At 44.4% G+C, this 26,607-nt stretch overlaps 1 protein-coding gene across 4 annotated transcripts in view; it reads right to left on the bottom strand.

The window, feature by feature from the left end:
• Positions 1-26,607, bottom strand: part of LOC141264849 (vasoactive intestinal polypeptide receptor-like) — a 273,152-nt gene that overhangs the window by 30,675 nt on the left and 215,870 nt on the right. For all 4 annotated transcript variants that reach the window (XM_073677220.1, XM_073677218.1, XM_073677217.1 and 1 more), the window contains exon 6: positions 13,926-14,058. In XM_073677220.1, the coding sequence (XP_073533321.1) occupies positions 13,926-14,058 (133 nt within the window). The remainder of the gene's footprint in view (positions 1-13,925; positions 14,059-26,607) is intronic.

The following is a 26,607-nucleotide window of genomic DNA, read 5'->3' as shown; positions in this document are numbered from 1 at the left end:
AGTGGGGGGGGAGGAACATCCCAGTGGTGTAGGAGCAGACAGAGGAGGGACTCTGGGCATAGGTAGGAGCCCATTGGTTGCATTGTCACCAGGGCTCGGGTGTCAGAGGGAGTATATAAGGTGGGCACCATCTTAAGACAGGGTCTGTTCAGCCTGGAGGAGTGGAGAGAGGAGCTCAGCCAGAGAGGGCTGAGGGGGAGCCGTGGCTCCGTCTGGGCCCAGCTCCAGAGCTAGGCCTGAAGCAGAGAGGAGAGAGGAGGAAAAGGAGAAACACGAAGAAAGGCCCAGAGACGCAAGCATAGAGGGAACCCTGAGATCCCACGAGTGAGCTAAAACGGGTGAAGGGTTGACAGAGAAGGGTACCGGATCCCAAACTGGTGGAGGTCAATCATCCTTAGCCAGGAACCGGAGGTCGTGGTCAAGCTTTGGCACGACCCCTTGCCACATCCACCAGGAAGGCACGCCACATAGGGTCAGGAAAGCCAGAGAGAGGTTTTGCCCCATAAGGCCCGAGGAAGCCGGACATAGGTGGGTCCCTGGTGAGGACGGCCAGTAGGAAGGAAGAGAGGGGAGCTCTGGACCACGCTCTGGAATCGCCTGGGAGTTGGCCGAGTCCCTGACCTGGTGGACGCAGCACGGCTCGGGTGGTCACTGCTGGCCAAAGTGACCGGAGCAACAACTGTGAGTAAAGCTTTTGAAACTGCACTACCAGACTCCGTGTTTCGTCGTCGCACCTGCACCACCAGCACTGGGACATCCGCACCATCACCCCCATCATCAACTCTACAATAGCTGCCCTGAGGCAATACTCCTCCTGTGGGGAGTCATCCCATCTTCAGCTGCACAAAACAACACCAGCCTCAGCGGTCTGCCCTGCAGCGGCGGTTTCATAACCGCAATCCACGGGTGGCGTAGTCGAACATTCTAACATCTACTGCTAAATACTGCCACTCAGCTTGACTCCCTGGGCACGGACCGGGTCACCGCCACGAGACTACTACCCCTATCTGATCCGGCTCCGGGTAAGCCCCCGTGCGCGCGATGCCGCACGACTCAGGCCCAGGGGCGCGTCAACTTTGGCGTAGTCGGCAGGATTACGTGCCCGCAACCACCGGGTACTGCGTGCCTGAAGAAAAGTTCACATGTACCGTAAGAAGAAGTCTCCCGCCAATTCCAGAGGGTCCCCGCCATCGGACGCCATCTCGGGTCGTTTCCCGCCGTTTGCTCGCCATTTGCAGCCTTTGCCCGCCATCCACGGAGTTTCCCGCCATAAGGAGACGATTCCCGCCATCTGAGACGATTTCCCGCCCTGGCAGAGCGGACGCCATTATGGGCGTGCCAGAGGGTGGCAAAAGACCACCTCCCATCGTGGGCCAGGTCCAAGAATGGCGCCAAAAGCGGAAACCGCCCCCACCAGCAGAGACTGCAATGATAGAAATGTCCATCAGCGTGAGGGGGCTGCCCCTGGAACTGACTGTCACTAAGTTGCCCCGGGACCACCCTCAAAGGGGGCGGATAGGGAACAAAACAGAGAAGATGGGTGCAGCCTGGAGGAGTCTGGACAGATCGCACCCGGAGATGGAAGGAGAGTCGAGCAGCACCGACCCTGTGGTCCGGAACCTGTTGCAGGCTGCCACCCCAGAAGGCCTGGTGGAGATCCTGGCACAGCTCCCCAGAGATCGGGAGCGTGCACAGACCGCGCTGGAGGCCTTGGCCCGGAAGATGGCCCGAGTGCAGCAAGAAGCACTGGCCGAGTGGAGAAGGGAGATGGTCCAGCAGGCTGGAACCCGCCAGCAGAGGACGCCACCCGCAACGAGGAGCATGTCTGCCCCTGAGGATGGTGCAGGAGGGACGAAGGCCGGAGACGACGCCACGGAGGGAGCCGCAGGGATGGAAGCAGGTAATGGGGACGTCATCACCCCGAGCCCAGTAGCCGAAAGCCTGCCCCAGCTCCCCGTCGCAGAGCCCGAAGTCCCACTCACCGCGCCCGTTGCCGCACCGCCACCGCTCCTAACTAGGCCTCAAGCGGCAGGAGCCGCGGCCACGCCCCCTGTCACGTCACGCGCCTCAACCCTGAGCGCGGCGAAGCAGGAAGTACCACCGGCCTGGTCTCAGGGCCGAGTACCCCCGGGCGCCGCCGTCTCCACAGCGCCCTCTACCTCCACAGCGCCACCGGCCTGGTCGCAAGGCCTGGTGAATCCGGGCGCCGCTGCCCCTCCAGCGCCCTCCTCCCCAAAGGTGCCATACCTGGATCCAAAGAGGATGCCTCCGGCCTGGACGCAAGGCCAAGTACCTCCGGGCGCCGCTGCCCCCACAGCGCCCTCGACCTCCACAGTGCTGCCCCTGGGCGAAGATTTGTTTGCGCAACATACCAGCCCGGACGGGCTGCCCTTCGTGTGGCCACCGGAGTACGTCAACCCCCGACTCCGGAAGGAACGACCCCTGTGCGAGCCTTTGATCCCGGCACCGGCACCCGCCAAAATTGTCCCGCTCCCGTTGGAGGAGGCCCAATTTGCATGGGATCCCACCGGTGAAAACCTCATGGGATTCACCCAAGAGACCCGGGCGGCCGCAGCCCAGCGTGAGGAATGCTGCCGTCAAGAGCTAGAGGTCTTTGGGAGAGAACGGCGAGAGAGGCGGATCCGCGAGGAACGGCTCCAGATCCAAAGCGCGGAGCAGAAACGCCGGGCCCGACGAAACCCCCGTGCGGCCCACGGTCCCCGCGCCAACGGGACCGTAATAAAGTTCCAGTTGGAGCATGGCTGGGGCTTTATCCGGGATCACCGAACCCCCGGCGACGTCTTTGTCACCCGCAGGGATGTCGAGAGCCACCTGCCGGAGGGACACCGAGGTCGTGACCTTTACCCGGGTGATGAGGTCACCTTTACCCAGCATCAGTGTGCCAAAGGACCATACGCCGTTCACGTGCACCGGTTGACGGAGAAGGAGATACAGGATGAGGAAGATCAAGAGGACCCGGACGGGTCTGAAGACTACCCTCAGGAGGGGACAAGGAGAGGACACCGCTACTGAAGGGAAGTAGCATAAACAAAGGAGTTGTATATAGTTACCCGTCAGGGTACCAGAACTGTTACAAGAACTGTTATGTGAACTGCTGCTAATTGAAGTGTGGTCCCCGTTGGGACTAGTGTGGAGTTATCAAAAGGAACTGTTACCTGTGTGCCCCTATCCCTAATCAGGCTGAGGACTGTGAGCAGCCATTTTCCTTATTCTCCACTGGCCGAGGACTGAGAGCGGCCACCCTGTAAATAGTTGCGCTTCCTAAGGCGCCCCCTACTGGTTTTATAGAAGGACAGCGTTTCTACTTTAGAGCTAGTGACTGTTGCCCTTTACCTGGTCATAAGTTGCACGGTAACCAGAGATCAAGGACGTGTTGATCAAGAACGTTTTATATGAAGGAGTTTTATATTGAAAGTTTATGCTGCTAAGACTATAATATAAGAAGTTACCTGTAATGTTATGTTTTCTGATAATGTTTTTATAATGTTTTATATGTTAGTGTGTACTTTAAAATTTTTGTATGTCTAAATTGTTTTGCTCTTTTCCAGCCCGAGGACGTGCTGTGATTTACCAGGGGGGAATGTAGCACCCCGAGGACTCGGCTGCTACAGGGGTATTGCACCTCGAACCAGAGGTGTGGTATTCCACTCCCGGGTAAGGATAGAGCGTGGAACTGAGCTCAGATAGCTGCATGCACTACACTCACCCCATTTCCGGGGGACAGAACAACGGTACTCCCACCAGATAGTTGTGCAGGTACGACAGCGTCTGTCCCTGGCTGGAGTGGGGGGGGGGGGGGAACATCCCAGTGGTGTAGGAGCAGACAGGGGAGGGACTCTGGGCATAGGTAGGAGCCCATTGGTTGCATTGTCACCAGGGCTCGGGTGTCAGAGGGAGTATATAAGGTGGGCACCATCTTAAGACAGGGTCTGTTCAGCCTGGAGGAGTGGAGAGAGGAGCTCAGCCAGAGAGGGCTGAGGGGGAGCCGTGGCTCCGTCTGGGCCCAGCTCCAGAGCTAGGCCTGAAGCAGAGAGGAGAGAGGAGGAAAAGGAGAAACACGAAGAAAGGCCCAGAGACGCAAGCATAGAGGGAACCCTGAGATCCCACGAGTGAACTAAAACGGGTGAAGGGTTGGCAGAGAAGGGTACCGGATCCCAAACTGGTGGAGGTCAATCATCCTTAGCCAGGAACCGGAGGTCGTGGTCAAGCTTTGGCACGACCCCTTGCCACATCCACCAGGAAGGCACGCCACATAGGGTCAGGAAAGCCAGAGAGAGGTTTTGCCCCATAAGGCCCGAGGAAGCCGGACATAGGTGGGTCCCTGGTGAGGACGGCCAGTAGGAAGGAAGAGAGGGGAGCTCTGGACCACGCTCTGGAATCGCCTGGGAGTTGGCCGAGTCCCTGACCTGGTGGACGCAGCACGGCTCGGGTGGTCACTGCTGGCCAAAGTGACCGGAGCAACAACTGTGAGTAAAGCTTTTGAAACTGCACTACCAGACTCCGTGTTTCGTCGTCGCACCTGCACCACCAGCACTGGGACATCCGCACCATCACCCCCATCATCAACTCTACAATAGCTGCCCTGAGGCAATACTCCTCCCGTGGGGAGTCATCCCATCTTCAGCTGCACAAAACAACACCAGCCTCAGCGGTCTGCCCTGCAGCGGCGGTTTCATAACCGCAATCCACGGGTGGCGTAGTCGAACATTCTAACATCTACTGCTAAATACTGCCACTCAGCTTGACTCCCTGGGCACGGACCGGGTCACCGCCACGAGACTACTACCCCTATCTGATCCGGCTCCGGGTAAACCCCCGTGCGCGCGATGCCGCACGACTCAGGCCCAGGGGCGCGTCACACACCATGTCACCAAACAGCACAGTGAGTATCTGTAGCCCTATATACAGGCCACTGACTGATTACAAGATTGTAGACACCCGTGATGCTAATTAGTGGACACAACTTGATTTAACATGTCCCTTTTGTCACATTATTTTCAGGGGTCCCATCATTTCTGTCCAGGCCTATTTCATGAGTTTAATTTTTTTTTTAATTCTGTGGAAGCAGAAAAGCAATGTCTGACCTTCATTTGTTCATTTTCATAGATTTTTTATTTATTATTACTTTTGTCAGATTCAAGTTATTTCTGTGACCATTGTGGGTTTTTCTTTCATTAAACGAGGGGTACCAACAATTTTGACCACATGTATAGGTCTGAGTGCGTCTCACTCTGCTCCCTCCTCTCTCCCTACCCTCTTCAAAGTCTTCAATAGGCAGCTGTAACCTGATCCCTCAGTGATCTGGTAATCTATCTTGTCTTGACTAACTTTAGCTCTTTCCCAGAGTGAATGATGCCATTATTGCAAAATCGAAAAATGTGGGACAGTTTCTGGATTTGGGGGGGGAGGGGAAAGAAGTGACCAAAAAACAAGACTCCAGAGAGGGAAGAATGAGTGCTGCTAAGTGTCAGCGCCATAATTGAGGATGGCAACTCCTCAGTGTATCCCAATGGTTTAATCAAAATCAATGTAGAGTTTTGTCTGACAATATTCTCAACATTGAAATCACTAAATTTCTATCTTTCAAATGTCGTTCCACTTAATTTGAATACCCAGCGGAGAATATTTCATTAGATTAAGCAGATGTAAATCTCGCTACGTGCTGCAGTCATTAAGCCGTGGGTGGATACAAGTAAAAACATCAGCTTTCGAAGAAACTATTAAAATATAATCAAGCTAATTACTTCAGTAATGTCACTGTGACTGCCCGGAAGAGTAGATTTTTGTACTCTGGTCGCTCGGAGTAAGACATTTATAAGATGCTCATTATCATGTTGTATTGTTTGCAAGCGCCGAATATTCACCGTTACAATAAGATTTCTACATAGTAACAACTCATGGCCGTTATCGGTCTACATGCTCCGAATATTCCCTGTTACAATAAGGTTTCTACATTGTAACAACTCATGGCTGTATTCTGTCTTCAAGCTCCGAATATTCCCCACTACAATAAGGTTTCTACATAGTAACTACTCATGGCCGTTATCGGTCTACATGCTCCGAATATTCCCAGCAACCATAAGATTTCTACATAGTAACAACTCATGGCCGTATTCTGTCTGCATGTGCCGATTTTTGTACTCTGGTCGCTCGGATTAAGACATTTATAAGATGCTCATTATCATGTTGTATTGTTTGCAAGCGCCGAATATTCACCGTTACAATAAGATTTCTACATAGTAACAACTCATGGCCGTTATCGGTCTACATGCTCCGAATATTCCCTGTTACAATAAGGTTTCTACATTGTAACAACTCATGGCTGTATTCTGTCTTCAAGCTCCGAATATTCCCCACTACAATAAGGTTTCTACATAGTAACTACTCATGGCAGTTATCGGTCTACATGCTCCGAATATTCCCAGCAACCATAAGATTTCTACATAGTAACAACTCATGGCCGTATTCTGTCTGCATGTGCCGATTTTTGTACTCTGGTCGCTCGGATTAAGACATTTATAAGATGCTCATTATCATGTTGTATTGTTTGCAAGCGCCGACTATTCCCCATTACAATAAGATTTCTACATAGTAACAACTCGTGGTCGTTATCAGTCTACATGCTCCGAATATTCCCCGTTACAATAAGGTTTCTATATTGTAAGAACTCATGGCCGTATTGTCTCTACATGCTCCGAATATTTCCCACTACAATACGGTTTTTACATAGTAACAACTCATGGCTGTATTCTTTCTACATGCTCGGAATATTCCCCACTACGATAAGGTTTCTACATAGTAGCTACTGATGGCCGTTGTCAGTCTACATGCTCCGAATATTCCCAGCTAAAATAGGGTTTCTACATTGTAACAACTCATGGCCGTTATCTGTCTACACAATCCAAACCTTCCCCGGTACAATAAGGTTTCTACATTGTAACAACTCATGGCAATTATCAGTCTACATGCTCCAAATATTACCCACTACAATAAGGTTTCTACATTGTAACAACTCATGGCAATATTCTGTCTTCAAGCTCCGAATATTCCCCACTACAATAAGGTTTCTACATTGTAACTACTCATGGCCGTTATCAGTCTACATGCTCCGAATATTCCCAGCTACAATAAGATTTCTACATAGTAACAACTCATGGCTGTATTCTGTCTGCATGTGCTGAATATTCCCCATTACAATAAGGTTTCTACATAGTAACAACTCATGGCCGTTATCGGTCTACATGCTTCGAATATTCCCCGTTACAATAAGGTTTCTATATTGTAAGAACTCATGGCCGTATTCTCTCTACATGCTTCGAATATTCCCTGGTACAATAAGGTTTCTACATTGTAACAACTCATGGCCGTATTCGCTCTACATGCTCCGAATTTTACCCACTACGATAAGGTTTCTACATAGTAGCTACTCATGGCCGTTATCGGTCTACATGCTCCGAATATTCCCAGCTACAATAAGGTTTCTACATAGTAGCTACTCATGGCGGTTATCAGTCTACATGCTCCGAATATTCCCAGCTACAGTAAGGTTTCTACATTGTAGCAACACATGGCCGTTATCTGTCTACATGCTCCAAATATTCCCAATTGCAATAAGGTTTCTACATAGTAACTACTCATGGCCGTTATCTGTCTACATGCTCCGAATATTCCCCACTACAATAAGGTTTCTACATTGGAACAACTGGTGATAAATGGTCAACCCGCTCAGTGCAGTCCATACGTTCCAGTAGGACATATTGACCAGGGTTTTTTGATGACAATAACCCCATGTAAGCTCCTTCCTGCTCTTTGCTATACATCTATACATAGAAGATATCGGTAGATAGCCCTTATTGCGGGAATGGTGACACAATGGTGCAACGGTCTGGATCGGAGCTAGTGCTGATCCGAGCTGTTTAACCTCTTAATAGTTGCAGTAGGGTGTCCTTATAATGTCACCGACCTAGAAGAATATCTGTAACAAATGTTCATCTTGGACAGTGCTGTGTGCATTATTGGGTTCAGTCTTGGCGCGTCGTAGCACATATTTCACTTCTTATTGCCCTCCATAAAGTGTTTCATTGCCAGATATTGGATTAGTTTAATGGTTTCCTTCTGTACAGTGACCTCTGGCAATAAAGTTCTATTTCAGCTACTGGATATTATAAGTGGTGTCAGGTTTACACGTCGGCACTTTGTAAGGCGCAAGATGTCAAAGACATGTCTACTTCTGGATATATTGACACATTTTATAGTTATTCCATATTCTAATACAAATAACATATTACCTATATACGGTACATATAGAAGAGCTTCTGTATCTCGGTTCCTGAACGATAGATTATAATAGACATCATAACATTCGCTATGGGTCTATTAAGAGTCTCCGATGCTTTATATCGGCCATCGTATGAAAAATTCATTATGTTTGTAAGACATCATTACTTTTTTTTTTATTTTAATATATTTTTTAATTATTATTTGCATTTTGTGACGTGAAGAAAAAAAGGTGTTTTTTTTGGGGGGGGAAACCATCAACAAGTAGGTTATGCTGAAGATAGATCTTGTTACAACTTTATTTCACTTCCAATTATGGATCGTCTGTTTTGCAAGTTATTGCAATTTCAGTTTTACTTGAAAAATATTTTCCGACTATTTTTTTCTCCAAAAATGTTTTTTTTTACTATTTTTTCTCAAAAAAAACGGGAGAAAAAAATAATGAAGGAAACCGACTTTGTTGATGTTTTTTAATTAGCAATAGGAGATTTTTGTTTCGCTCAGTTTGAAGATATATTAAAAAGGACTGTAAACTTTGGATCTATGGACTAAACATTGAACGTTACTCATTTTTTTATTTCAGAAAAAGTCCTGCAAAACGACTGTATAATATAATATGATAGGAAATCTCCTCGTGTGCTCATAAATTGCCACATCCTGACAAATGAAGGCTTATCACACAGGTCAATAATGGAATGTCCCAAGATAAATTATTATACAGGAGTCATAAATGTTCCTTTCTGAAGATTGCCTGTCGTTAATATTTCTGACTATGCCAAGAGCTGTGGCTCCATATAAACCATATGTAGGCATTTTGGAGATAAGACTAAATGAGAATTGATGAACTGTTGACAGTGAGAATGCAGGAAAGCAAACCACGTACCAGGGATCTATTAATAGTGGGCAGATAACTAAATGAATGAGGTGTACAGACAGTCTTTAAATCTTATCTTCATATTGGACATTCAGACCCCAAACTATCCACTTTCTCAATTCACAAGTTTAACAAAACCGATAACATTAAAGTTCGTTTACATGTTTTATAAATGCAAGACTAAAGTGTTTTGATCGTTCTCGATATTGCACACTTGACTTTCATGACCACCCTCATAGCGTACCATTCCTCATAATATGTCGAAGTTTCAAAAAGTGAAAAGGAACTGGACTGGACGTGGGGTCCCACTTGAACCCCATATAAGTATAAGCATTAGTATCAAGTTAAGTTGCAATGCTTTAAAATGGAATTGGGGTATAAATTACACTTGCTTTTCAAGGTTATTTATCTAAAACAAGCTTATACTCCAAGGGGACCAACTTAGGAATCAGCTAGCATTAAACCGGTATCAAGAAATGATTGTGATACTTTGTACAGTTTCAAACTTGTTTCAAAAGTTGGACATTGATGGTAAAGCTTAAAACTTATTACTACCCTTTTAGCAGTGATCATTAGATGTGGAAAAATGCCAAACTGAAAAGCAAGTGGACTGGCCATGGGGTCCCACTTCACCCCACAAACATAAAATTGCTTGTGTTAAACTCTGTTTCGGGTACCTTCAAATGGTATTTGGGTGGCAAAAACGTTTGTACTTCAAAACATGGTTAAACTCCAAGGTGACCAGTTTGGAAACACGCTAGCTCTAAAGATTTATCAATAAATGGTTGTGATCATTTGCACAGTCTCAAACTTGTCTCAGAAAGTGGACAGGAGTGCTAAAGTAAAACATTACTTTTTTTATACCAACATTCCTAGTATTGTCCATGAACTGTGTCTGGGTAGTAGGCTATGTTCACACTGTGTTTTTTGCTGTGCATTCAGAGGTTTCGCCAGAATCCCCCTTCAAAATGGGATTCAGGAGAACCAAGATTGGGAAATATGAATTCAGTTTGTGTTTTTTTTTTGTAAGGTGTCTGTCAGACAGGCACAAAAATGTGGTCTACTATGTTGTGGGCCCTTCTAATCAGATGGACCATACACTTTCAGAATAAAACACAAACACAGTACATTTGAACTCAGTTCTTGTCACTCCAGTCCATAGCCACAATAAAGGGTTTGCATTAATCTCAATTTTAGGTGTAATCAGGTGGATTCCCCAAACACACTGCGGAAACAAAGTGTGAATAGCGTCTAATCACAAGTTATCCAACTCTACACATAACATTGTGGATTACAGTTAAATTAGACAAAATGTACAATTGGGGGAGGAAGGCTGAACTTGATGGAACGGGGTCTTTATTCAACCTATGTAACTCTTGTCTCTACTCACCTTTATAAATTCAACCAAATATATCTAAAAACATGTTTTCTCCAGCTAAAGATTCTGTCAAACTCCATTTATCTCTATCACTTCAATTACCTAAAACCCCACATTCTCCCATATAAATACCATTCTCTACCTTTCACTTCAGGGTCAGGGTCTTATCTCCTGGAGACCATCACGAATTGTTCATTGACTCTTATTTTTTTGACTCATACAGTGAACTGAATATATTCCTGGAATGTTTCCCGAGTCGTCCCACGCTCTTTAGGCATAGAAATACTTGTCCTAATAAGATTTATGCAAAATGTGCATTTCTAAACTTTTATTAAATTGAAGAAACCACTTTTCTTGCTTCTTATCTGCGTTTCTTTAAGTGAAAAAAAAAACAACTGATCCTATTAATAATGGCGACGCTGTAACACAGGGAGGAGAAGACTAAAAGAGGAAGAGTTAGTAAATATACTAATATACTCCCATAAGTGCCTACATAGAGAACACAGGGACCTACAGGAAAGTTACAACCGGGCATCATCCATAGGACGGCAAACATAGAACCTGCTCCTTGGCTTTGGCCCAAACAAAAGACCCCTTGACCACACCAGAAGACATCATTATTAGGAGTGGTAGGTGGGCTCCATTCACAGATTTTGGGTTGGACTCCAGTAATTTCAAGCTACGTCTCAGCTTCCTTTTGTAAAATCCCATATATTTTAAGAATAAAGATGCTCAATGCTCGTTACTCTGGTATCCACTCATCCTTCATAGGAGGCGGAAAACATATATATGTGGAGTTCATTATGGAGTTGGAATCCACATGAAGGGAAAGGGGACAATGATGGTCTTCTCCTGCAGGGCCTATGATCCTTTAGCCGTGATTCTAATAAAGTCTTTAAAAGGGGTATTCTAATAGGATCACGTTAGTATAGGATAGGTGATAATCGCTAGATTGCTTTGCATCTGACTGCTGAGACCCTCCAGCAATTGACAGAATGGGGGGACAGCCCTACTGCCCTTCTGAAACCCCATAGAGAATAAATGGACTGAAAAAAATGAAGTGGGGTATAAGTTGGTATACATGCAAAATATAGGCGCGTGTTCACACTGGCCATTAAACAGACAAAACCTAAGATTGAAACAAAATAAGCATATACACTGCTGGAAGTAAATAAGTAAAAGCGATAGAGCATATAAATAACAAAAGGGGACTACTTTACATGCATACCAACTTATACGCCACTTCATTTTTTTTTTTGGGCTATGTTTCAGGGTTCTGCCGGTAGGGGAGAGGTCTGCCTTTTTTTTTGAGCTGGACATTACGTTCGTATAGATTCCCATTTGCTGGGTGTCCATATTCGGGACCTGGTCCTACTTGTCCCTTATTCACATTGGTGTCACTTTGAGACATGGTAAAGTTTTAATATTAGCGGTTAGGCCCATCCTGATCAGGGTACACCTTGACGCTGGTGGGATGGCTTTTATGCATTTTTTTTTTACGTCCCCTATGTTATTTATATACTGTATTGCTTTTACTTATAGCAGGGTATACTGTATGTTCATTTTGTTCTATCTTAGGTTTAGAGAATAAATGGAGCAGAACTGCCCATTCTTGATGATTCAAAAGTTGGCCAGAAGTCCCCCATTCCGGTGCTTGGGGGGAGGTTTTGGTGGAGTGGTACTCATGATCATACCCCTATTGTGAATTACTGATAACTTGATCTTAGTGGAAACACCCTTTAAGAATCCAATCTCCTTATAAGGCATTTTGTGGAACGAGAAGAACCCTTAGTATTCCATAGAGGAGCTTGTCACTTTCCTAGGCCATACAGGTATAGATGGTAAATGTCCCTTTAAATTACAAAATGACTAGTTTGCTATTACTAGAGGGAAAGAAAAACTGCCCCAAAAGTTTCATGTGCCGTAATATTGCCAAAGACTTCCTTTTCTCTGGTGAGCTTACAAGCAGCATATTATTAAATAGGATATCCCATTTAAAGAGTTGTATAAGGTTCTGGGTTCAATGCCCGCATTCTCCACCACTTGTAATGGAAATGTGTCACTCCGAGTAAAGATTCGCTCTTCACTTGGGATTTGAATAAAAAGGAAATTTATATAAAGTTAGAAAAAGAGGAGAGGAAATAAAGTGATGGGAGGTCGGGGTTTCCCTGCAAAGGTCGCAATATTTAACTCAAAATTCACGAGGCTTTTGCTCACTCAACATACTCAACCAAAGTAACATTGCATATTACTTAGTCAGTTTCGTATGTAACATTCCCAGGGTTTCAAAGATCATTTTATTCCCAAAAGATCCAACAATCCTGTTCTTCTGATAAGCATTTGTTATTCAGTTATAGACTAGGGGTCTCTGTGCTCAATCGTGTTACTCAATACACTCTGTACAACGCAGAATGATCTATACTAATAAGAACATAATTATTAAGTTGCGTAATATTGGCAATTTAAATATTAAAATAACTGTATATTATTTTCTTTATGATTCCCAAGAAAGTGAGTTGTAGGTAGAGCCCAATACCCGTGTTGCGCAGTCCCACCTTGGGATCCCTGGGGGTCCCCAGCAATGACTTTTTTAACCGTTTTACTACAAAGAAAAGGGTCAAACAGAACGTGAACTATAGGGTTAATCAATTCCAAAACCCAAATCTTAATTCTCATTTTTCTGTTTTATTTTTTGCCGAATAACATCTTATAAATCCCCGAAGAAAGAGACGAGCGTAGGAGCGAGAAACACATTGTATCAAAAACGCACACCATGAAATATAGATCAAACGCCCCCAGCCGTTCATTTCAACTCCACTTTGTGTTTCTTTTTTTTACGGCTCATCATCACTTCTTTCCTTCTGGGAGGAAGAGAAAAAATAAAAAAATCTATCACATTTAATTCGAGAAAAAAAAAAAAAATTGTAGAAAAACTCAAAAGGCGTTCTACTACAGAGAGCTGCAAAAATATTCACATCCGAAATAACAGATCCACCTGGAAATTCCTCATAGTCTCGGCCATCTGTCATAGGCAGCTAATTCTGCTACATTGTATAATGATTTCCATAAAGATATTCACTGTCCTCCTGCAGAGATTTACGCTTGCAGATGTGGCATTCTTTAACCATTACGCTCATCTTATGTCATTTAAGCATAATAATAAGATTTACCTGTAATTCCCCTCCTGACCACTTGGTGTGCAGTTATAGAAAATACATTCATTGCACACAGGAAGTACATTCTTGTTGTACAAAAGGCACAAAATCCTCCTACTGGTGGAAATGTGTACTGCAGATATTTACATATGTTTCTTTGCAGAATGGAGATACACAAATACAGAACACAGGGAGCGTATACAGAACGTGAGGTGCTTACCGAACCCGGATTGCAGTGATCTGACTCCCCTCTTTCAAAAAGGACAATATCCTTGATAAATACAGCAATGGCCCTCATGATAAACGACATGAAGAGATGCATGTGGATGTAGTTCCTTGTGCAGTGGAGCTTTCTGTAACGGGAGGAAAATGGCAGCACATTAGTATCTGCTGGGAAGAGATTACATGGCACCAACATAGTCTAGAGTGCTGCAGGATGAGTTTACACAGTGACTGCAGAAGAATAGTGAGTGCAGCTCTGGAGTATAATACAGGATGTAACTCAGGATCAGTAATGTAATGTATGTACACAGTGACTGCACCAGCAGAATAGTGAGTGCAGCTCTGGAGTATAATACAGGATGTAACTCAGGATCAGTAATGTAATGTATGTACACAGTGACTGCACCAGCAGAATAGTGAGTGCAGCTCTGGAGTATAATACAGGATGTAACTCAGGATCAGTAATGTAATGTATGTACACAGTGACTGCACCAGCAGAATAGTGAGTGCAGCCCTGGAGTATAATATAGGATGTAACTCAGGATCAGTAATGTAATGTATGTACACAGTGACTGCACCAGCAGGATAGTGAGTGCAGCTCTGGGATATAATACAGGATGTAACTCAGGATCAGTAATGTAATGTATGTACACAGTGACTCCACCAGCAGAATAGTGAATGCAGCTCTGGAGTATAATACAGGATGTAACTCCGGATCAGTAATGTAATGTATGTACACAGTGACTGCACCAGCAGAATAGTGAATGCAGCTCTGGAGTATAATACAGGATGTAACTCAGGATCAGTAATGCAATGTATGTACACAGTGACTGCACCAGCAGAATAGTGAGTGCAGCTCTGGAGTATAATACAGGAGGTAACTCAGGATCAGTAATGTAATGTATGTACACAGTGACTCCACCAGCAGAATAGTGAGTGCAGCCCTGGAGTATAATATAGGAGGTAACTCAGGATCAGTAATGTAATGTATGTACACAGTGACTGCACCAGCAGAATAGTGAGTGCAGCTCTGGAGTATAATACAGGAGGTAACTCAGGATCAGTAATGTAATGTATGTACACAGTGACTGCACCAGCAGAATAGTGAGTGCAGCCCTGGAGTATAATATAGGATGTAACTCAGGATCAGTAATGTAATGTATGTACACAGTGACTGCACCAGCAGGATAGTGAGTGCAGCTCTGGGATATAATACAGGATGTAACTCAGGATCAGTAATGTAATGTATGTACACAGTGACTGCACCAGCAGAATAGTGAATGCAGCTCTGGAGTATAATACAGGATGTAACTCAGGATCAGTAATGCAATGTATATACACAGTGACTGCACCAGCAGAATAGTGAGTGCAGCTCTGGAGTATAATACAGGAGGTAACTCAGGATCAGTAATGTAATGTATGTACACAGTGACTGCACCAGCAGAATAGTGAGTGCAGCCCTGGAGTATAATATAGGATGTAACTCAGGATCAGTAATGTAATGTATGTACACAGTGACTGCACCAGCAGGATAGTGAGTGCAGCTCTGGGATATAATACAGGATGTAACTCAGGATCAGTAATGTAATGTATGTACACAGTGACTGCACCAGCAGAATAGTGAATGCAGCTCTGGAGTATAATACAGGATGTAACTCAGGATCAGTAATGCAATGTATGTACACAGTGACTGCACCAGCAGAATAGTGAGTGCAGCTCTGGAGTATAATACAGGAGGTAACTCAGGATCAGTAATGTAATGTATGTACACAGTGACTCCACCAGCAGAATAGTGAGTGCAGCCCTGGAGTATAATATAGGAGGTAACTCAGGATCAGTAATGTAATGTATGTACACAGTGACTGCACCAGCAGAATAGTGAGTGCAGCTCTGGAGTATAATACAGGAGGTAACTCAGGATCAGTAATGTAATGTATGTACACAGTGACTGCACCAGCAGAATAGTGAGTGCAGCTCTGGAGTATAATACAGGAGGTAACTCAGGATCAGTAATGTAATGTATGTACACAGTGACTGCACCAGCAGAATAGTGAGTGCAGCTCTGGAGTATAATACAGGATGTAACTCAGGATCAGCAATGTAATGTATGTACACAGTGACTGCACCAGCAGAATAGTGAGTGCAGCTCTGGAGTATAATACAGGATGCAACTCAGGATCAGTAATGTAATGTATGTACACAGTGACTCCACCAGCAGAATAGTGAGTGCAGCTCTGGAGTATAATACAGGAGGTAACTCAGGATCAGTAATGTAATGTATGTACACAGTGACTGCACCAGCAGAATAGTGAGTGCAGCTCTGGAGTATAATACAGGATGTAACTCAGGATCAGTAATGTAATGTATGTACACAGTGACTCCACCAGCAGAATAGTGAGGGCAGCTCTGGAGTATAATACAGGATGTAACTCAGGATCAGTAATGTAATGTATGTACACAGTGACTCCACCAGCAGAATAGTGAGTGCAGCTCTGGAGTATAATACAGGATGTAACTCAGGATCAGTAATGTAATGTATGTACACAGTGACTGCACCAGCAGAATAGTGAGTGCAGCTCTGGAGTATAATACAGGAGGTAACTCAGGATCAGTAATGTAATGTATGTACACAGTGACTGCACCAGCAGAATAGTGAGTGCAGCTCTGGAGTATAATACAGGATGTAACTCAGGATCAGCAATGTAATGTATGTACACAGTGACTGCACCAGCAGAATAGTGAGTGCAGCTCTGGAGTATAATACAGGATGTAACTCAGGATCAGTAATGTAATGTATGTACACAGTGACTCCACCAGCAGAATAGTGAGTGCAGCTCTGGAGTATAATACAGGATGTAACTCAGGATCAGTAATGTAATGTATGTACACAGTGACTCCACCAGCAGAATAGTGAGGGCAGCTCTGGAGTATAATACAGGATGTAACTCAGGATCAGTAATGTAATGTATGTACACAGTGACTGCACCAGCAGAATAGTGAGTGCAGCTCTGGAGTATAATACAGGAGGTAACTCAGGATCAGTAATGTAATGTATGTACACAGTGACTCCACCAGCAGAATAGTGAGTGCAGCTCTGGAGTATAATACAGGATGTAACTCAGGATCAGTAATGTAATGTATGTACACAGTGACTGCACCAGCAGAATAGTGAGTGCAGCTCTGGAGTATAATACAGGATGTAACTCAGGATCAGTAATGTAATGTATGTACACAGTGACTGCACCAGCAGAATAGTGAGTGCAGCTTTGGAGTATAATACAGGATGTAACTCAGGATCAGAATTTAATGTATGTACACAGTGACTGCACCAGCAGAATAGTGAGTGCAGCTCTGGAGTATAATACAGGATGTAACTCAGGATCAGTAATGTAATGTATGTACACAGTGACTCCACCAGCAGAATAGTGAGTGCAGCTCTGGAGTATAATACAGGATGTAACTCAGGATCAGTAATGTAATGTATGTACACAGTGACTCCACCAGCAGAATAGTGAGTGCAGCTCTGGAGTATAATACAGGATGTAACTCAGGATCAGTAATGTAATGTATGTACACAGTGACTGCACCAGCAGAATAGTGAGTGCAGCTCTGGAGTATAATACAGGATGTAACTCAGGATCAGTAATGTAATGTATGTACACAGTGACTCCACCAGTAGAATAGTGAGTGCAGCTCTGGAGTATAATACAGGATGTAACTCAGGATCAGTAATGTAATGTATGTACACAGTGACTGCACCAGCAGAATAGTGAGTGCAGCTCTGGAGTATAATACAGGATGTAACTCAGGATCAGTAATGTAATGTATGTACACAGTGACTGCACCAGCAGAATAGTGAGTGCAGCTCTGGAGTATAATACAGGATGTAACTCAGGATCAGTAATGTAATGTATGTACACAGTGACTCCACCAGCAGAATAGTGAGTGCAGCTCTGGAGTATAATACAGGATGTAACTCAGGATCAGTAATGTAATGTATGTACACAGAGACTGCACCAGCAGAATAGTGAGTGCAGCTCTGGAGTATAATACAGGATGTAACTCAGGATCAGTAATGTAATGTATGTACACAGTGACTGCACCAGCAGAATAGTGAGTGCAGCTCTGGGGTATAATACAGGATGTAACTCAGGATCAGTAATGTAATGTATGTACACAGTGACTGCACCAGCAGAATAGTGAGTGCAGCTCTGGAGTATAATACAGGAATCAGGACATAACACAGGATAAAAGATGTATTAAATACATTACCTATGTAAATATATATATGTATATAATATGCACAAAATGGGGATTAGAGTTGACCCCAGGCTTTATATAGCAGCGGGGATAAGAATATTTATAAATTTTATAATAACACCAAGAGTTAAACATTTTAATTGAGGTCGGACGTATAGGTAACATGTCACCACTTTGCTCAGACGTTGCTTTAGTCTTGGGTCTTGGTTCCTCTCAGGTGCGCCGCTCCTGACATCCGTCTCCTTTATTGCCGGCCTGCAGATATCGCAGCTTTACTTTAGTGTCACATTGTTGTGAGGAAGTGTCATGGTGTCATCGCCTCTAATATGTCTTTAGGAACCTTTCAAAGTCAGTCTGGCGCCGGGGGAATGTGAGGAGCAATTATACCAGACAAATGGCCTTTCTGCAAAACACCGGCCGCGTATAGAAGGCAGAATCTATAGAAATCCATTAGAGGAGAAGAAAATCACCTACAATTGTATCTGCAGCTCGTTATCTGCAACAAGAGGGGCTCCAAGATGGTCAGAGGTGATTCTTATCTCTCACCCATCATTACCCCTGACTCACGGAAGACTCCCGGCACAGTCCTGGAGCCGCGCTCACAAATATTCCATTAATACTTCACTTCTCTATGGACGCACACCTTAATCACTGACTTCAGGTTCCTCATCCAGCCCCATTGCCCCCGCTGTATAATACCCGGCCCTTCCTCTTCCCTGTATAACATACGGCCATTTGCCCCTTGGTATATAACCTCCGGCCCGTCAGCATGCGTCTGAGAGATTCCCCCCCTGAGCTGTGGATCTCCGCAGCTCCTCCTCAGTGACCATGGGCCTCTTGGCTGCTTCTCTCATTAGTGCTCTCCTTGCTTCGGATGTCGGGTTAGGCGGGCGGCCATGTCTTGAGAGGTTTGCAGTTGTGCCATACTCCTTCCATTTTTGGATGATTGATTGAACAGTGCTCCGTGAGATGTTCAGAGCTTGGGCTATTTTTTTTATAACCTAACCCTGCTTTCCTCTTCTCCACAGCTGTATCCCTGACCTGACTGGTGGACTCCTTGGTTTTCAGCTTTATCCCTGACCTGTCTAGTCTGCTCCTTGGTTTTCAGCTTTATCCCTGACCTGTCTGGTGGGCTCCTTGGTTTTCAGCTTTATCCCTGACCCGACTGGCGGGCTCCTTTGTTTTCAGCTTTATCCCTGACCTGACTGGCGGGCTCCTTGGTTTTCAGCTTCATCCCTGACCTGTCTGGCGGGCTCCTTGGTTTTCAGCTTTATCCCTGACCTGTCTGGTGGGCTCCTTGGTTTTCAGCTTCATCCCTGACCTGTCTGGCGGGCTCCTTGGTTTTCAGCTTTATCCCTGACCTGTCTGGTGGGCTCCTTGGTTTTCAGCTTTATCCTTGACCTGACTGGTGGGCTCCTTGGTTTTCAGCTTTATCCCTGACCTGACTAGTGGGCTCCTTGGTTTTCAGCTTTATCCCTGACCTGTCTGGTGGGCTCCTTGGTTTTCAGCTTTGTCCCTGACCTGTCTGGTGAGCTCCTTGGTTTTCAGCTTTATCCCTGACCTGTCTGGTGGGCTCCTTGGTTTTCAGCTTTATCCCTGACCTGTCTGGTGGGCTCCTTGGTTTTCAGCTTTATCCCTGACCTGTCTGGTGGGCTCCTTGGTTTTCATTATGCTGTTTGATCCCTTTTGTTCTCAAAACTCTGAGGCCTTCACGGAACAGCTGTAGTTATACTGAGAAGAAATCACACCCAGGTGGATGCAATATACTAATTGTGTGACTTCTGGGGGCGATTGGTCACTCAGGATTTTATTTAGGGGTCTCAGACTACCAGGGCTGAATACAAATGCACCTCACAATTATCAGATTTATATTTGTAAAATAATAGGAAAACCTCGCATTATTTCCTTTACACGTCACAAATACTTGTTACTTTGTGTTTGTATCACATAAAATCCCAATAAAATACATTTAAGTTTGTGAGTGTAATGTGAAAAAGTTAATGGGGTATGAAGACTTTTTCAAGACACTGTATATAGTTGTATACAGGAGATCCCCAGGTTATACCAGAATGCTCCATATCACTGTATATAAGATGTATGACTTACACTAGTCAGGATTATTCCCTCTCGTTGCACAGTTTGGACACTTCTATATCTGGAGACAATGGAGCGTTAGTTACACTGTATCGGATCGCTCTGAATAACATTATTACCTGTCCCACGTTGTTCCTGTTTGGCTCCAGTCAGTGGTTCCCGCAGGTGGGATATGATCCATGATCCGTGACTACTGGGGAATTACACTGAGGATCAGTTCTGCTCTCAGAGCGCTGAGCTGGGTCGTGAATTGTAAAGGGGTGGAGGTGTTGTCCCCTTGAAGATTTGTGATATAATACATTATGATGTTTATATGTTTATTAATCTGCATTGTAATGATAGGGTTGTGTTCTGCCCAGCCACAGGTAGTTGACAGGGATAGAGTTAATAGCTGGGACTAGCCCAGAGGGGAGGAGTTAAGTGAGGGCACAACAGAGAAAATGCCAGATAGGGATGAGCCTGTAGTAGTAGCAGACCTAAGATCTGGCTGAGTAGCAGAACCACCTGCAGTAGTAGCAGACCTAAGGTCTGGCTGAGTAGCAGAACTGACTGCAGTAGTAGCAGACCTAAGGTCTGGCTGAGTAGCAGAACCGCCTTCAGTAGTAGCAGACCTAAGGTCTGGCTGAGTAGCAGAACCGCCTTCAGTAGTAGCAGACCTAAGGTCTGGCTGAGTAGCAGAACCGCTTGCAGTAGTAGCAGACCTAAGGTCTGGCTGAGTAGCAGAACCACCTGCAGTAGTAGCAGACCTAAGGTCTGGCTGAGTAGCAGAACCGCCTGCAGTAGTAGCAGACCTAAGATCTGGCTGAGTAGCAGAACCACCTGCAGTAGTAGCAGACCTAAGGTCTGGCTGAGTAGCAGAACTGACTGCAGTAGTAGCAGACCTAAGGTCTGGCTGAGTAGCAGAACCGCCTTCAGTAGTAGCAGACCTAAGGTCTGGCTGAGTAGCAGAACCGCTTGCAGTAGTAGCAGACCTAAGGTCTGGCTGAGTAGCAGAACCACCTGCAGTAGTAGCAGACCTAAGGTCTGGCTGAGTAGCAGAACCGCCTGCAGTAGTAGCAGACCTAAGATCTGGCTGAGTAGCAGAACCACCTGCAGTAGTAGCAGACCTAAGGTCTGGCTGAGTAGCAGAACCGCCTGCAGTAGTAGCAGACCTAAGATCTGGCTGAGTAGCAGAACAGCCAGCAGCAGTAGCAGACCTAAGGTCTGGCTGAGTAGCAGAACCACCTGCAGTAGTAGCAGACCTAAGGTCTGGCTGAATAGCAGAACCGCCTTCTGTAGTAGCAGACCTAAGGTCTGGCTGAGTAGCAGAACTGCCTGCAGTAGTAGCAGACCTAAGGTCTGGCTGAATAGCAGAACCGCCTTCTGTAGTAGCAGACCTAAGTTCTGGCTGAGTAGCAGAACCGCCTTCTGTAGTAGCAGACCTAAGGTCTGGCTGAGTAGCAGAACCGCCTGCAGTAGTAGCAGACCTAAAGTCTGGCTGAGTAGCAGAACCGCCTGCAGTAGTAGCAGACCTAAGGTCTGGCTGAGTAGAAGAACTGCATGAAGGGTGGTTTTGTGACAAGAGGTAGACAACCGAGGTAGGCAGTAAGCTCCTACGAGAGAAGCAACAAGAAGGAGCAAGTGGTTTAGTGTCTGGAGTCGGTCCAGGGCAAAAGAGAGAAAAGGAAGAAGTATCGGGGCCAGGGGCAGGAAGCCTAACGGGATGGTACGGAGCTGTCTGTCAGTCCGGTAATGGGACGGAAGAGGAAGGAAAAGCGATACAAAGAGGAAGTGACCAGCGACATGGTCAATAAAGTGGAGAGCTAAGTAGCGGCCATATTGGCATAGACAACTTTCCTAAGGGGAGGATGTCGCGGAACCGCGGGTGGAAGTATAGGACTCTTGCTTGCAGGACTGTAGTGCCGGTATTAGGGATGAGGAGGCTCCTGGGATAATGTGCTGGGCTGAGGCAGAAGAGCGAAGTGAAGTAGAAAGTGAGATGAGAAGAAGGGTGCGATAATGTTCCATGTCATAAGAGAAACGTTCCTAAAGATGAATGCCCACTACCTGCTGTACATAGCTCCCCAAAGTTATTGTTCAGGAAAAATACATTTATATATGAACTACGGCCTCCATCACTGAATTCTGTAACATCTGGTCCTGGTCGACCGAATACAACGGCACCATGCGGTCTGTAAGGGTTTATCACCACCACAGCTAAAGTCCTCACACCCAGCCAGGACCCCCATTTTCATGTAGCGTCCCAGGACGTGAAGCACAAATATCTCGCCCACGGCTGCCGCCGGCCGCGCCACGTTACAGAATAACTAGGAGACCGCTGGCAAATGTGACAACACAGCCATGACCGGCACTTGTCTTGTTACTCAGGGACCTGTGACCTCCCTCCGTGAAACTGATGAATATTCTGCAAAATATCTTTGTAAGGAAACAAAATGGGAAAGGAATCAAGTGTGAATTGCACACGTGTGAAGTCGCTGAGCTGCTGTATCTAAGCCTGTCATGTGTAAAACTGTTAGCTGAGAACATGTATCTAAGCCTATTACTTGGTCGGTTGCTGACAGAAGCGGTCAGATTATGTATCGCGCAGAGTGCAAATACTGCCATAGAGTGACTAAACAATACTGCTATACAGTCACTAAGTAATACTGCCATAGAGTGACTAAACAATACTGCTATACAGTCACTAAGTAATACTGCCATAGAGTGACTAAATAACACCACTATACAGTGACTGAAAAATAACACGATATAGTTACTAAAAAATACTGCCGTAGAGTGACTGAACAATACTGCCATACAGTCACTAAATAATACTGCCATAGAGTGACTAAACAATACTGCCATACAGTCACTAAATAATACTGCCATAGATTGACTAGATAATACCGCCATACAGTTACTAAACAATACCGTCACAGAGTGATTAAAAATTACCACCTACAGTGACTTAACAATACTGCCATACAGTCACTAAGTAAAACTGCCATAGAGTGACTAAATAACACCACTATACAGTGACTGAAAAATAACACCATATAGTTACTAAAAAATACTGCCATAGAGTGACTGAACAATACTGCCATACAGTCACTAAATAATACTGCCATAGATTGACTAGATAATACCGCCATACAGTTACTAAACAACACCGCCATAGAGTGATTAAAAATTACCACCTACAGTGACTTAACAATACTGCCATACAGTCACTAAGTAATACTGCCATAGAGTGCTAAATAACACCACTATACAGTGACTGAAAAATAACACCATATAGTTACTAAAAAATACTGCCGTAGAGTTACTAAACAATACTGCCATACAGTCACTAAATAATACTGCCATAGATTGACTAGATAATACCGCCATACAGTTACTAAACAATACCGCCATAGAGTGATTAAAAATTACCACCTATAGTGACTTAACAATACCGCCAGGGAGTGACTAAATAATGCTGCCATACAGTCACTAAGTAATGCTGCCATAGAGTGACTAAACAATACTGTTATACAGTCATTAAGTAATACTGCCATAGAGTGACTAAATAACACCACTATATAGTGACTGAAAAATAACACCATATAGTTACTAAAAAATACTGCCATAGAGTGACTAAACAATACTGCCATACAGTGACTAAATAATACAGCCATAGATTGAATAAATAATACCGCCATATATTTACTAAGCAATACTGCCATACAGTGACTAAACAATATCGCCATATAGTGGCTAAATAATACCGATATACAGTGACTAATCAAAACCACAATACAGTGCCAAATAACACCTTACAGTCACTAAAAATTACTGCCAAACAGATACTAACCAATACGGCCACACAGTGACTAAACAATACCGCTATACAGTGACTAAATAATAACACCATACAGTGAATAATACCGCCATACAGTGAATAAATAATACCAATAAACAATGACTAAATAATACCACCATAGACAAAATAATACCAATATACAGTGACTAAATAATACCCCAATACAGATACTAACCAATACCGCCATACAGTAACTAAAGAATACCACCATACAGTGACTAAATAATACAGCTATAATATAACCAAATAACACTGCCATACAGTGAAAAAACATCGCAGAAAAAAGGCAGTAGCCGTATTTACCAGCTCACAATAGTAATGGACATCAGGATGCAGCAGCTCCATGGTAAAGGCGGGGGCAGCATAGGTGCAACATACTGGTGAAACCGCCACTCACACACCGACCAATCATGGAGGGGCGTCTGCCTAGTGTTGTAAATGCACACAGTCTTTGCACTACACCTATTAGTGACGCCCATGCTACGATACAAGTGCACCCCACAAGGACAGACACCCAGATTTCCCAGGACAACACTAAAGGACCCGGCTGCTTCCTTTACAAAAATGTGCAGCATAAAGATGAAAAAGATGTAAAAACTACAGGGTTGGTCGGTATTTTGGCCAAAATACACACGCTGGCAACCCGCGTCCGAGGTCCTCATTGTCTGCGGATCCCTGCACCAAACTCAAAAGCAAAATGACCGAAAAAGGAGATAAAATCTAAAAAACATCACAGAAAACAGGCAGCAATATTTATGTGCTGGGGGGGGGGGTATTGGGGTGTCTGTCTTGTGTCTTGTGGGGTGCACTAATATAGTGCTGAGCAGCCGCCTGATGTAATATTTTGAGCGTCACTAATTGGTGGTGAGCTGGTTGCTGTATACTCCACGCAACTGTGTGAACAGTGCCCTATACGAGCCTAATAATACTAGGCAGCCGCCCCCTTAATGAATGGTCGGTGTGTGAGTGGATGTTCCATCAGTGTTTTGCACCTGTGCTGCCCCCGCCTTTATCATGGTAGTGGTATATATCCTGTAGTGCCTTCATATTGTGACCTGCTGCTGGTAAATACGGCTACTGACTTTTTTCTGAGATTTTTTTTTTCTTCATTTCATGTCCTTTTCTGTGAACAAAGAATACCTCCATACAGTGACCAAATAACACCCCCATACAGTTACAAAAATACCAACATACAAACACGGCATGATAACAACCTTAAGTGACTAAATAATACCACCATACAAAAACAAATAACAAAGCTACACAATGAATGAAGAAGACGACTAGAGAGTGAATAAGTAATACCAGCATACAGTAACTAAATAATACTGCCATAAAGTGACTAAAATATACTGCTATACAATGAATGAACAACACCACTATATGGTGTAAAAACAACATACAGTGACTAAATAATATTCCCATACAGTGACTAAATAATATTCCCATACAGTGACTAAATAATACCATCATACAGTGACTAATATTCCCATACAGAGACTAAATAACACCATCATATAGTGACTAAATAACACCACTATATGGTTACTAAATATCACCCCCATACAGTAACTAAATAAGACCTTCATACAATGACTAATTAACACCACTATATGGTTACAAAAGTAACACCCCCATACAGTGACTAAATAATATCCCCATATAGTGACTAAATAACAGGCCCATACAGTGACTAAATAATACCCCCATACAGTGACTAAATAATACCCCCACACTGTGAATAAATAATACCATCATACAGTGACTAAATAATACCACCATACAGAGAGTGCATAATAACAATCTTAAGTGACTAAATGTAACAGCTATACAGTGACAAAATAATACCGTCATAAAAAAAACAAATAGCAATCCTATTCAATGAATGAACTATACAACTATAGCGTCACTGGTTAATACCTACATACAGTGACTATGTAATACTACTTCCATACACAGACGGAATAACACCCAATGCTGTGCCTCATAAGCTTCATACAGTGACTAATACTGAATAATAAGTTGAATTAAGCCACCATACAGCAACTGAATATCAAACTAAACTGAGACAAATAATACCGCCATACATTAATTGAATAATACCATCATATAGTAATTGAATCATGTCCCCAAACATGCCGTAAATTATACCGCCATACAGTGAGATAACAACACCTTCTTAATCTAATCTAATAATACCGCCATGCAGTAACTGATCCATGTCATGCCCTGTATAAGTGGATGCTGCCTCCTTTTTCGCTGTAAGGGTTAATTGATCAGTTTTACCGCCAGATGCAATTTAATGCTAATTGCTCATCCAGTGATTCTATACATGGCGCGGTATGCGCGGCTCTCACTCACTGCTATTTACGCCATTTATAATCTTCGCCATCTCGCAGATTTCATTACAGAGTGAAGTTTACGGCTTTGAAAGAGAATGAAAACTTTTTTTGCATTTTAGGTCAAGCGTAAATCTCGTTCCGAT

This window comes from Phyllobates terribilis, unplaced genomic scaffold (genome assembly GCF_046119375.1).
Source record: "Phyllobates terribilis strain yellow unplaced genomic scaffold, ASM4611937v1 Scaffold_4__5_contigs__length_816908805, whole genome shotgun sequence".
Taxonomy (NCBI): domain Eukaryota; kingdom Metazoa; phylum Chordata; class Amphibia; order Anura; family Dendrobatidae; genus Phyllobates; species Phyllobates terribilis.
The sequence above is the reverse complement of the archived record's forward strand: the minus strand, read 5'-3'. Positions and strand labels throughout refer to the sequence as shown.